Source organism: Aythya ferina, assembly GCF_964211825.1.
Source record: "Aythya ferina genome assembly, chromosome: 7".
NCBI lineage: Eukaryota > Metazoa > Chordata > Aves > Anseriformes > Anatidae > Aythya > Aythya ferina.
The window spans coordinates 11,498,564-11,511,361 of record NC_140302.1 but is presented as its reverse complement, the minus strand read 5'-3'; the positions used below and the strand labels follow the sequence as shown (position 1 = coordinate 11,511,361).

At 39.1% G+C, this 12,798-nt stretch overlaps 1 protein-coding gene across 2 annotated transcripts in view; it reads right to left on the bottom strand.

The window, feature by feature from the left end:
* LOC311439542 (rap1 GTPase-GDP dissociation stimulator 1-like) overlaps positions 1-12,285 on the bottom strand; it is a 40,139-nt gene extending 27,854 nt beyond the window's left edge. For both annotated transcript variants that reach the window (XM_084525360.1, XM_084525361.1), the window contains exon 1: positions 12,223-12,285. In XM_084525360.1, the coding sequence (XP_084381486.1) occupies positions 12,223-12,226 (4 nt within the window). In that variant the 5' untranslated portion in view covers positions 12,227-12,285. The remainder of the gene's footprint in view (positions 1-12,222) is intronic.
* Between the last annotated feature and the right edge of the window lie 513 nt (positions 12,286-12,798).

The following is a 12,798-nucleotide window of genomic DNA, read 5'->3' as shown; positions in this document are numbered from 1 at the left end:
TCGACGCTGCAGAACTTGAGGCGAAAGAGAACAATTTGTTTCAGTTTTTGCAAATCTGTTCCTTCCCCAGCTGGCAGCCGGGGCTGGCCAGCAGCCTGGCCGGCTGGTAGCGAGCTGGGCGGAAGCCAGGCGAGCTGGCCAGCTGGTAGGCCCCGGGAGCGCTTGCCGCCTGCGTGCTGAGGAGGCCTTCAGCAGAATGAATGTGTCTCGAGGAATCTCTTCGTTCTCTTGAATCAGTGGTTTTCTTCAGAATATTGTTGATCAGCTTTAGGAGTTGGCTGTATGAATGAAATGCAGTCGAGCTCTGCTCTGGAAAGCTCTAATCTTCTGATCTCACTGGTTACCTGCGGGGCCAGAACTTCTTGAGACTCAAGCACAAAAGCCCCCGCTTTTTTCCCTCCAGTGAGCTGAAGGGCTAGATTAATTCACACACAAATCTGAGCATAAACTACTGAGTAGAGGTGTAGGAACCACACTTTTTCAGTGGGAGTTGGCTTTTTGCTCACCAAGAGCAGAAACAATAATGCAGGAAACATACTGTGTCCTGCTGACTTTATCTGGCCTCTGCCATAGGGAAGGAGCCATGAAATGTGAGCTCTTTAGATCTGCTGAAACACTGCTGAGTCAATTCCCAACACAATTTTTGACTAATAAAGTCCTCAAGAAGTGAGGAATCCCACACATCTTTGTATACTTTTCATTGATAACTATCCCCTGAAAAGATAATGCCTTACCCATTTATTTTTCTCATTTTATAACCTTTCATGTGTGTATGAGCTATTTTCTATTTTTTTTTTTTTTTTTCCCCCTATAGGAAACATAGACCCTATCCTGCAATTGTTACCAATATTTATCACTGTTTGGTCACAAGCAGTGAAGCAGTGTAAAGTCAGTGTGTACCAATTTGTTTCAGAGGACTTGAAACAACTTACTCCCCTTGAATGCCTTGCCTTGCGTGTCTCCTTTACAACTTTAGTAATTTCACAAGCTAAACTTGTTCTTCTGTTGGTTATCCTCATAATATTTTAGAAGATTCTTCCACACACTTTGATTATTATTCAAATCTATAAATAAGTTTTTTTTCTTTTTTTTCTTTTTTCTTTTTTTTTTTTCCTGTAACATAAAGACATAGGGATTATTACAGCAGAAGTCCATTTATCTCTGTGTAATCTCTGGTAATAGATGATTAAAGAAAAGTAAAGGATGATTGTACATATCCTTTCCCTGGTATATCCTTGACTATACGCAGTCAACTCTTCAGGGATTTTTTTAGTTTGAGCTTTCAGCCGGTTTAATTTACACTTAAATTCATGAATATATTTATTTTAAATTTGCTTATACTTTAGCTGCCAGAATATAGACTGATGATGAGTTTTGTGAAGTAACTTTGGGTTGAGAGAGGAGGAAAAAAAAAACCTTGAAGTGGTTATTTGGCCTTCTCATCATTCACGTTTTCTGAAAACACACTGTATTGCTCTGGTGGGAAGCACAAGTCTCTATGGTTAATTAAAATCACATCGTATGTGTAACAGCTAAGGGATAAGAGTCCATATTGATAAACTGCCAGGGTTCTGCAGGTCAAGAGCAGCCAGAAGGCACAAGAGGAGTCCTGAAGAAAACTAAAATTTCAAGTTATAATGTTATAATATGTTATGTTATAATGTTCAAGTTATAATAGGAGTTAAATCTAGCAATTTAGTAAGAAAATGAAAAATGAAAAATTCACTGTATTCATAGTTTTTTTTTTTTTTCTTCTTTTTTTTTTTTTTTTTTAATATGGCTACCTGCAAAATCATGTAGCTATAAACCTCAATTTTCTCACAGTATTTTTTGATGTTCTTTCCTGAAACAATTAAATTAATGCCTGGTCCATGGGAGATGCAAAATCTCCCATGTAACCCTAAAATAAAAAATGTGTCTTCATAGCAAGTAGAAGAATTAGTACCGGTGGAAGTAGGACTTCAGCTCTCTTTCTCTAGCTATGTTGTATTATATTTTCTTGATAAATTGGAGATGAAGAAATATGGAAGGGCGGGTAAGTGTGTTTAACAGCAAACAAAGCATATAAGGTCAAATATTTACGCTTGTGCCCAAAGAAAGGAGAGCAGCTCTATCATTATAACAGTTTTGTTGTAACTGAAGGAAGCAAAACCTGCTGCTTCTGACTCCAGTGTGCCTAGCAAGGAAAGGAGGGTCAAGGAGAAGAAAGATGCAATTTATTTATTTATTTATTTATTTTTAATTCCTCCAATGGGAAAAGTAAAGTACCATAAGAACAGATCTTCCATCTCTTTAGACTTTTAAATCCATGGCAAGAAGATTGTCTCATAAGCCACATTTTTATCCATCTCTCTATGAAAAGACGCAGCCATGTTGGAAGATATGTTTTGTCTCTGTCACTGCACTAAAGGGTGATGAGATGTAGGGGAAAAATCATTAGATTAATAAGGAGCTTGGGAGAGAATTAGTTTTAACTAATATCATAGGTATAACATAATTATGAACAACTCCTCACTTTTTTTTTACTCTTGTTTTTCTGCATAAAGTATTTTAGATTACTCAAGTCCGTAGCCATAAAGAATTTGCAATAGAAGTAAATCTTAAGGATTCTTTTGAGGTAGGTTTTTGTGTGGTGGTGGTGTTTTATTTATTTATTTAAAGTTTCTGAATGGAAGTTACTTGAAAGAAAATGTCTGTGGATAGAAAATGACTTCTGCTTTGTAGACACAATTGCTATAGTAAAATTAGCATAGATTGAAAAAACGGGGGAGGAAGTATTTTGAATTATTTTTGAGTTTGAGACAGCATTTTAAATTGCAGTCTCTTGATGGAATGCCCTTGGTTTATTTAAGTTGAATTGAGTTTAAGGCACGATCCTGTTTTTGTCAGTAGCATGGGGTTGAAAGCTAAGTGTCATTTGGAATGACACTTGAGACTGCTCTAAGTTAATTGAGCCAAGGTGGTCCTATAGTTGATGGTCACGTAGGCATACATAGCCTTCACATCTTGCCCCTGCATCCCTTAACAATCCTCTGCAAGAAGGAAAGGAGTGGGAATGAATGACTAGTATAAGTTATTCTAGAAGGCTGGAGCTCTGTCATTAACTGGAAAGTGAAATACATCATTCTGACCACCCCTAACAGTAAGAAATCCAGGTCTTTTCCAACCAGTTTTATTTGTAAACTTGACAAGCCTTGACTGAAATCTCTGAAGATACAGATTAGTTTTATTAAATGCAAGTATTTGGGTTAGGCATGTGGTTTGAATGTCTGAAAGAAGTCAAGGTTTCCTTTTGATTTCAATCTAAAAAGAGTCATGTTCTCCCCATTATTATTTTTCCTTATTTTGCCTGATACTCTTTTTACCTGGTCTGGACTATTGGTGTATATACTCAATGTTAATGGCCAAATACCTACAGTTTCTAAGAATGATTTTAAAAATACCTATTATCAAGAAATGGAAAACAAAGGAAAACCTACTATTCATATTGTCCACAAGAACTTGCCTTTGCCCATTGCTTTTGCAGCCTTTCTGTTTTGCATTTACCAACCCTGAACTCTTTAGAGCACTGTTCATTGTCTATGATCATGTGGGATACAACTCTGAACATTTTACTGTTCAGAAGAATGAGAGTGCAGCAGGTATTTAAGGAGATTTTTACTGTTTAGCTTGAGGTGCTCTATCAATTGCAAAGGATTGTCGTGGTTCCGCTCGAGTGGGCAGCCGAGCTCCACCACAGCCGCTCTCTCACTCCCCCTCCTCAAAGAGGAATGGGGAGAAAATATGTGAAAAGTGGCCCAAGGGTTGAGATAAGGACAAGAAAATCACGCAATAATTATTGTAACGGGCAAAACAGACTCGGCATAAGGAGATAGTAAGGAGATAGTAAGCCTATTACTAACAAGCGAGAGAAGTGAGAAAATAAAGGAAAAAGCAAACCAAAAGCACCTTCCCCCCCATCCGCCCTCTTCCACCTCCTCCCCCCGAGCGGCGCAGGGGAACGGGGGAATGGGGGTTATGGTCAGTCTACAGCACTTCGTCTCTGCCGCTCCTTCTTGGTCACTCTCGTCCCCTGTGCTGTGGGGTCCCACCCACGGGATGCAGTCCTTGATGAACTGATCTGGTGTGGGCTTCCCACAGGCAGCAGCTCTTCCAGAACTGCTCCAGATATGGGTCCGTACCACGGGGTCCATCCCTCAGGAGAAAACTGCTCCAACCTGGCTCCCCTACGGGCAGCAGCTCCTGCCAGGTCACCTGCTCCTGCGTGGGCTCCTCTCCACGGGCTACAGGTCCGGCCCGGAATCTGCTCCGGCAGGGGTCTTCCACAGGCAGCAGCCTCCGTTGGTGCAGGGCCACCTGCTCCACCGTGGTCTCCTCCACGGGCTGCAGCGTGGAACCCTGCTCCACCGTGGTACTCCATGGGCTGCAGGGGGACATCCTGCTTCACCATGGTCCTCACCACAGGCCACAGGGGACTTCTGCTCCGGCGCCTGGAGCACCTCTCCCCCTCCCTCTACACTGACCTTGGCACCTGCAAGGCTGTTCTCTCACTCCTGGCTGCTGTCTGGGGCAGCGTTTTTTCCCTGTCTTAAATATGCTCTCACAGAGGCGCAAAACAACATCGCTTATTGGCTCAGATCTGGAGAACAATGGGGCCCTTCCCAAACATGGGGCAGCTTCTAGAGCTTTCTTTCTCACAGAAACCACCCCTATGGCTCCCTGCTACCAAAACTTTGCCACGTAAACCCACTACAAGGATCTAAAAAAAATTTCTCTAATCCGTGTCTAGAAATCCTCTAATTGTCATTGATTAGCCAGGACAGCTACAAATACCTTCTTTGACTCAGTGTTGTATCTGTTTTTTTTTTTTATTATTTTTATTTATTTTTAAGTACTGTGGTCAATAAATGAGTTGAAAAATAATAGGAACACCTAGCAGTAAAGTGGAAAAAGCAATAACAAACACAAATAGGTCAGCATCTTGTGGCCATAGCTGGGTACTGAGTGTTGGGTTTTTAATGCTTAAACACCAATCCCTTAGCAGAAGAGCATTGCGAGAGGATGATAGCAGAAAGTATTGGAGGAGTTTACTATAGTGTTGGTATGTCTACAATATGTGCATCAGCTGGCCTTGGGCTATTCTTCAGTCTCTCAGCTGTTGATTACCACAGTTCAGCATTTATTTCTGTGGGGCTTCCTATTGTTCATCTGCTGTTTGGCCTGCAGTCTGTCCAGAAAGCTTAGTTCTTCTTTGGCCTTTGGTGTCAGGCTTGTTTCCAGGCATATTCAGAGCAGATATTGGAGAACAGAGCACTTCTCTTCTGAGCTCAAGTTTTATTAACAACCTGACTGCTCAGAGTGGTGAAAGATAACTTCATTATGTGTCTGAGAGATTTAAAAAGAGTGTGTTGGTGTGTGAACGGACTTTAATGGACTGTATTCATCATTATCACTTAAATGGAGAACCTGAACATAGTTTTTAACTTGAGTAAAACATAAATGAGTGAAGAATTTGAAAATGTCAACAGTTAAAGGAGAGGAAGGAATGTTGTATGATTTGGTTGGGAATTACATGGTTGAAGTATAGAATTTCACAGCACAATTACTGAAGTACAAAGCTGTAAGTGTATTGATTGTGAAATGGAGATTAACGGGAAGAAATCCAACCCTTATTTCTAATAAATAAATAAATAAATAAATAAAGTTTTGAGATAGTTGAATTCCACCAAGGAGGGAATGCAGGAAGGATGGGGAGAGCTGGTACAAGGGAGACGAGGGGTTGAAAGCAGACCCTAATGGTCTATGGCTGATGCTGTGCCCTGTGGAGTCTTCATTATGAATGGCTGGAGAATCCTGCCTGAAAATGGATAAGAAGAAGAATATGTTTACCCTAGGATAACCTGAAACAGATCAGTGAGGTAAGTCGGAAGAAAGCCAGACAAGTGCAGTCAGGGAGAACATATGTGCTGAAGAGATGACCCATAGTATGAAAAGCTGCTTAGTTGTCTTCTGCTAAACTTATTCCTGTTTTGAGGGCTGTAGAATAGGAATAACATTCACTTAGAATGTTGAATCAAAATGTTGTTTTAAATTTGTGTACAAGTATGGACTTTGTTTGTTTGTTTATATTCCTGATAATTTAACTGTGACACAGTGCTTATGGAATAGGTCTGTTTGTCATGCTAGCTTTATAGGCTAATGCTGAGTCTGAGCTCCCAGATACCCTAATTCCTTATGCAAGGTAGGTATGGGAATGCTAGCATGCACGTTTACTAGTCAGACTTGCAGGAATAGCAGCAAATGTGCTATGCTCAAAAATAGTGAGCAATGTACCTAAAAATTTGCTTTCTGCACAAACAACAGTTTGTGTTTGGGTCGCATCCTCAGATTTTTCTTTGTAAACGAGGTCAAGAAGCTTGCTGGTTTAAATCAAAGTACAGCTTTTTCCTTAGATGCTCACTTCTAGGAGGCGTTGATTTCAACACATTTGTCAAACATGGGGTGAGTTGTCAGAGCTGGCAAAGCTACATGCTGACTGTAAAACAATGTGAGCAGATAAGTAATAGGACAAATTGTGACAGCAGAGTGTAAATTGATTGATTTCATTTATGGAAATTAATGCAATTTCAGCTCTGTCTTGCTAGTGCACCAAGACTTAGTTCTCTTTATTTGTTACGAGCAATGTTGATCTCTAAAGCTACTGTTGGTCACACAGCTACTATACATCCTAAGTAGGTTATCTTTTACATCATGGACTTGCTGTTTGCTCACATCTGTAATCTTGCAGCACAAAGTGAATTAAACGAGCCCTTTCCTTTGGTCATTATATGCGTGTGGGAAGTGGGCTTTAGTGTCAGCCAAATAACATTGTCTAATTTCCCTGGCTCCCTAAATTTAGCTTGAAGGGCTGTCAGTAGAGGAAAAAACAATTAGACTCCACAGCAGAGAAAACACTAATTTCCTTTGGCTGACAACTCCTACAAGTATTTTTTTTTCTTTCTTTTTTTTTTTTTTTTTTTCCTTGAGTCAAGTAAAAGAATGGCTGTAAATAAAGTAGCCTTTGCACTGATGTCAAAGCATCAGACCAGTCCATGACTATCCCTGCTAAGCAGTGTGTTAGGAACGTAGATGTATGTTTGAGACCATAGTAGCACAACAGTGACAATAGTTGGTATTGTTCAGACCCTGCTATGTTGTAAGAAAAGATGCTGGCAAGTGTTGGAGGTAGACTGCAGAACAGTGGTCCAGGAGGCTTGGAAGTTATGCCATCCCTGGCCTGCTGCCTGCCTTCTCTCCACAGAAGCAGAGTTTCTTCCCTGGCGTGGCAATGCATGCAATCCAGTTATCCACAGGGACAGATCTGAAAGCTACCTGCTTGGCTGTAGAAGTTTTGGTTGGCATATGGGTGTTGCTGGAGCATGTTGATGTGCAGTTTAAGCGAGAACCTGTTGCAGCAGTAAAGAAAAGATGGCCCTGTAGAGTCTAGAAAATAGATGGTAGTGGAAGCACTGGGAGGCCCAGCCAGGAAGTGAGTAGCCTGCTGAGCAGCTACCTGGACAAGTGCTGAGGAACAAACCAAATACAAATACAGGCTTCTGTGCCTGGACTCCACCTAAACAGGCACAGCACAAAAAGGTCCCTCAGATCACATGAAAACTCCTGAACTTCTAGAATTTAATTCATGATTATTATCTGTGCAAGGAAACTCTCAAGCCTGAACATTTTAGATTTCCAGTTGCGTGTGACACATGCTATATAAGTTCATTGTACCACATGGATTTAGGAGGCTATAGTGCAAAGATGGTCAGACTTGAAATGACATTTCTCCTCTGCTCTGGTATAACAGCAAATGAAGTGTATTTCTGTGGTTCACAAGGACAGAGCTTTTGTCTGCACCTCATCCTCCATCTGCACCTGTCTTGTCCTTGGTAGTTATCTGTATGCCTCCACACAAGACCTGGAAAATCCCACTGAGAGAGGAAGGATTTGTCTCTGCACTGTTGAGTAACTTAAGGGTTCCACAGAGTCTACAGTGCAGTTACTACATTTTCTTATTACTCAGAGGTTTTCTGAATAAAGCTACTGTAGTGGGAACTTGTGTAAATTCTGGCAGTTTTTTTTTTTTTTTTTTTTTTTTTTTCTGTGGGCATTGCCTGAAGCTTTTGCAGTACTCGATATTACAGTGCTGATCCTGATATGTGAACTTGACCCCACTAGACCACTTAATAGGGATGTGAAGGAGATCCTTGAAAGATACCCTTGAAATTGATTGCATAGTGGACATGCTAGGAATATTTTTTCCTAGTTAGTAGTGGAGGGTGGCAGTATTTACGCAGCATAAGATATCACACAGTGAAAAAGGATCATTTGGAGGTCTGACATGCATTTTAAAAATTATGGCCTTATAAAATCAGTGCTTAATACAAGTAACCCATTGCTGTAATGTATGACTTGTTTTAGAGCTCCGCTCCAAAACCTGAGTTGCTCAGTAGAATCTGCCTTATCGGTGCATTGCTTTATTGCTTCCTATAAAGGGCCATTTTTGTGTGTGTTCCCAGTGCAAAAAGAAGGGTCAGATTTTAAAGGCATGGGTCTCCTAACACTTCAAATTTAATTTGGGTATTTATATTACTTAAATATATTGGCCTACTGTTACCTGTGCTTTATGAAAGGTTTGAGCTCTGCTATACAAGTGGGTTGGCATTGCTGGGGGCACATCGGATGCTGCAGTGCAGCTCCCAGGCTCTGCAGGGAGCTTGCTGCTGGGAGCTCCCCGTAGCTGTTCTCTGCTGCCAGAGTGAGAGGGTGGTGATGTCAAACAGTGCTGTTTGAAAGGGAACAGGCGTCTTGATATCTTGAGAAAACTCAAGATGTACTAATGAAATAAATACAGTAAAGTGGTTTGCAAAATAGTTGTGAAGTGTTTTTAGGCATTGTTTGTGTCTACAACACCTCCAGCCTATTCAAGATGACACAAATACCTTCTATGTGCATGTCTCTTCCTGGTCTGAATGTTGGAATAAGGTCTTCAAGTGCAAACCTAAATTTATGTAATGCTAAAAAAGATTTTTTTGATAGTACCTGGAACTGTCAGGTTCAAAAGTCTTTGCAGCTTGTCTCTCTTTTATTTTTCCCTTACAATCGTTAGAAATTATCTTAGCTTTTTAAAATATCAAAACATATGCCAAAGCATATAGGAGGAGATTTGGGATTTGGAGAAAAGAAAGGAAGGAAGCAATTAATTAAGGTGTGGAGGGAAGAAGTGTTTTTGAACAAATAACATTTTTACTGTGGTGAGCTTGTGCATTTCGGTCTAAGTACTTTGTGACTAGATTTCTACCTACTATTATACTTTTCTCACACAGAGAAGTTAAAGAATGAAGATGAAATACTTTTGATGAAAAGGTTTTGGGGCAACAATTGGGCTCAGCAGTGCTGATTTCAAATACCTGTTTCTGTTATTTCTTATCCTTTTAGTGGTAAAATGTTCTCTGATTTGAACCTTCAGGTAGTTTCTTTCTAAAGTGGACATATATTCACTTTTTTTTTCTGGAAACTTTTTTTTTCTTACTTGCTTCTCCTTCATTATCTTTTACAAAGCCATTTGCATTTCTTAGTGCACAACGGGTTGATATTACATAGATGTTAAAAATTCCTAGATTTAACTAGATACAGTGCCTAGCATTTCTAGCATTGTTACCATAATCCAAGTCTTTAAAAAGAGCATTCACTATAGAGAGAAGAAACATCCTTACCAGAAACAATGTACTTTTTGATATGTAAGGTTATTTTGTTTTCTGACTTCATTTCTAGAGATGTCGAAGGTAGTGTCCTCTTTGAAGGAGTTTCTAGAAGACTTTTAGTAAAGCTGAGTAGTTATCCCCAATTTCTTTTAGTGTAAACAAGGCAGTCATTTTAGACTGCAATCATCTACAAAGCAAATTCTCAATCCCAGTTTATAGATAGCCCAGCAAAAACATGACAGTAAATTCCTGACTCCTGAATTACGTATGTTTTCATTATATCTGTTATTTGAAATTGGCTCCTTATTGGAAGCTCCTTATTAGAACAATCTGGCTAAAAATATGAATTATTTTTGATATTAAAAAAAAAAAGATAAAAAAGATAAAAAGATTAAAAAAAAAAAGATAATTGAGTTCCTTCCAAGCAGTGCTGAATATTATTTAGTTTATTTATTTATTTATTTATTAATGATTAGGGGGAAGTAAAAAACATACAAGCTGTAGTTTCAGGGGATTAGGTATTAAAAGTTATATTGTGACAGAGCAAGAAGAGGCCCTTTCCAGCTGCTTGATGACCTTGTGATGAAAACAAATTGCTGTGTTTACAAACAAAGGAAAGATGGAAACCCTGATAGTGAAGTACTATTGGGTTTATGCCTTCAACATCTGTTCTTAAGTGTTAGAGCTTTGCTTCACACAGCACAAAGAACATCTAGCTGAAATGAAGCAGAGAGACTTTGAGGGGTTTATTCAAAGCTGTGCAGTTTGGAACCCTGTCTCCACTGCAGGTGCAGGTCAGGATGGCTTTACTGGCTTTGGTGCAATCTAGATTCTAATTCTAAAGAACAAGAACAAGAACATTGGCTGAATTTCCTTCAGGTACTGGAAAACAACAAGCTTTAAGTTGTATTTATTAATCTCAAATGATGCTTGAAAATTTTGTAAGGAAAAAAAAAAGCCACAACAGTTGTGGGACTTCCACTTTATGGATGTATTAAAGAATAAGCTATTGAAGTAAATGGTGTATAGCAAGACACTGGGGAAGGTTGATTACTACATGTAATACATGTATTCTAATATTGCCTAGGCTGGGCAATTTAGTTTTTTGAGTTGTAAGGTAGGTAACACAGCTTGTCTGAAAAATGCTGTAACTGTTACATATGAATGAATAGTTCTTTAAAAAGGAAAATTTGATAAATGTACTAGAACTGTGTGGTCTTCTGTTTGCCACTTATTATTCTTCTGGCCAAAGGTTTATACTTCAAGAGCAGAAATAGTGCTGTGTGACCAAATGCATGCTGTAAAGAGCAATAACAGAAGTGGAAATGAAAGCTTTGAGCAGCCATCAGCAAATAAGCCTTCTGAACAGAACATTCACAAAATAGGGCAGATATACAGAAACAATGTAGGAATAAGAGAAGAAACAACCCACCATGACAAGACTTGCTTCAGTCATCTTCACAAGAATTGCAGTAGAAACAATACGTCCTACAGAAGTATTCTATACAGATAGAACTAGGTTAGGCCAGAAGCAATACCAAGATACACGTGTAATACTGTTTAGTCCACCTATGTTTTGTGTGCCCATCTTTGAGTCTTTATGGTGCTTTTAAATTATATTTTGATGTGCTTTATCAGTGTCCCAGAACTACTGAGATGTTTGACTTGAACATTTATTTAATTGACTAAGAAGATAATTATTCCCAATAGCTGCTCAATTTTTGTACTCCACTTAGAGACAGATTATTTCACCTTTAAATGCGTTGAGTAATGCTAAGATTAGTTCCACTGATGTCGTGGGGTCTAATTGTGGAGTAAGTTACCATCATGTGAATGGAGGTGGAAGGTTGAACCCTTTGATCCAGTTACCTGATACCTTCTGATGATCTGGAGAATAATGGAAATTAAAATCTCAAAGGTGTATTTTAAATCCAGTCTGAATGTCATTCCTTTCACATGGAACGTTCATATTTAAAGGCTTACACACTCAGTCTTTATCTAGGCTAAATGTTGAGTCATAGAGAAACACATTCAAAGGCTGGGCCATTTAGATGCTTCTCCAGTCTTTTCAGTTGTGCTTGACAAAGAGGCAGAGGCCAATGTGAGCAGTTTTGCTTTGATGTATGTTGTACAGTCAATAGAGAATGGTAAATTTTAGTTCACCTCAAAATATTTTATTCATAAGAACTCATAATTTTCCGGTGTCTTTTTCAGTTTTCATTGTCCTTCTCATAATTTGATAATGTTATTTAAACAAATCTTAGCTTTCATTTGAGTGCAAATTGTTAGAAATAGGGGGCACAAGATTTCAGGTCAGCTACAGTGATGTGTTTATTATAGAACTACATTCCTATTTTTAAATGATTTTAAATTAGTTTTCTATTTCTAGCACATACATTTGCAATTCCTATATGAGAAAGGCAAATTAATCATGTATTAGCAATCATATCTATCTATAGTTAACAAGAGCTTTACTTACCCATAAAAGCTGCAGCTCTCCAGAGTGGGGACAATAGAGAATAGCTGATCTGTACTGTGAGTCTTTGTCCTTTACAACTAGCAAGCTGTGAATAAGGGAGAGATTTTATAGCTTTCAGGCTGATGAGCAGCCCACAGCACGCTTCGCTCTTTTCTCCTTCTCTTTTCTGTGACCCTGCTCTTCAAATGCATCTAATACTCCATAATTACTTAATCCTCCACCACTGCTTGTGTTTCCAGTTCTTAGATGTCATTAACAGAAATGGAAACACAGCAATTATCATGCTGGGAGAGAACCTTTCAAATCTTCAGAATAGTTTATATTGAATTTCCCTTTGCTGTCATTCAGGAAAAGTGATTATTGAATCTAATAAAGAACAGATTTTCAAGAGCCCAGTTCCCTTATTGGCATCGAAGTACACCAGCCAGTTTAAAAAATGTTTGGTTCCCTGAAGCTACAACTAAAGTCTAGCAAAACTGTGTCAACACCTGAATCTCACCTGGTGGGTGTTGAGAACTTGAGAAAACTCATCTGATCCACATTCACTTTATTATCATTTCTACTTTTCACTCACCC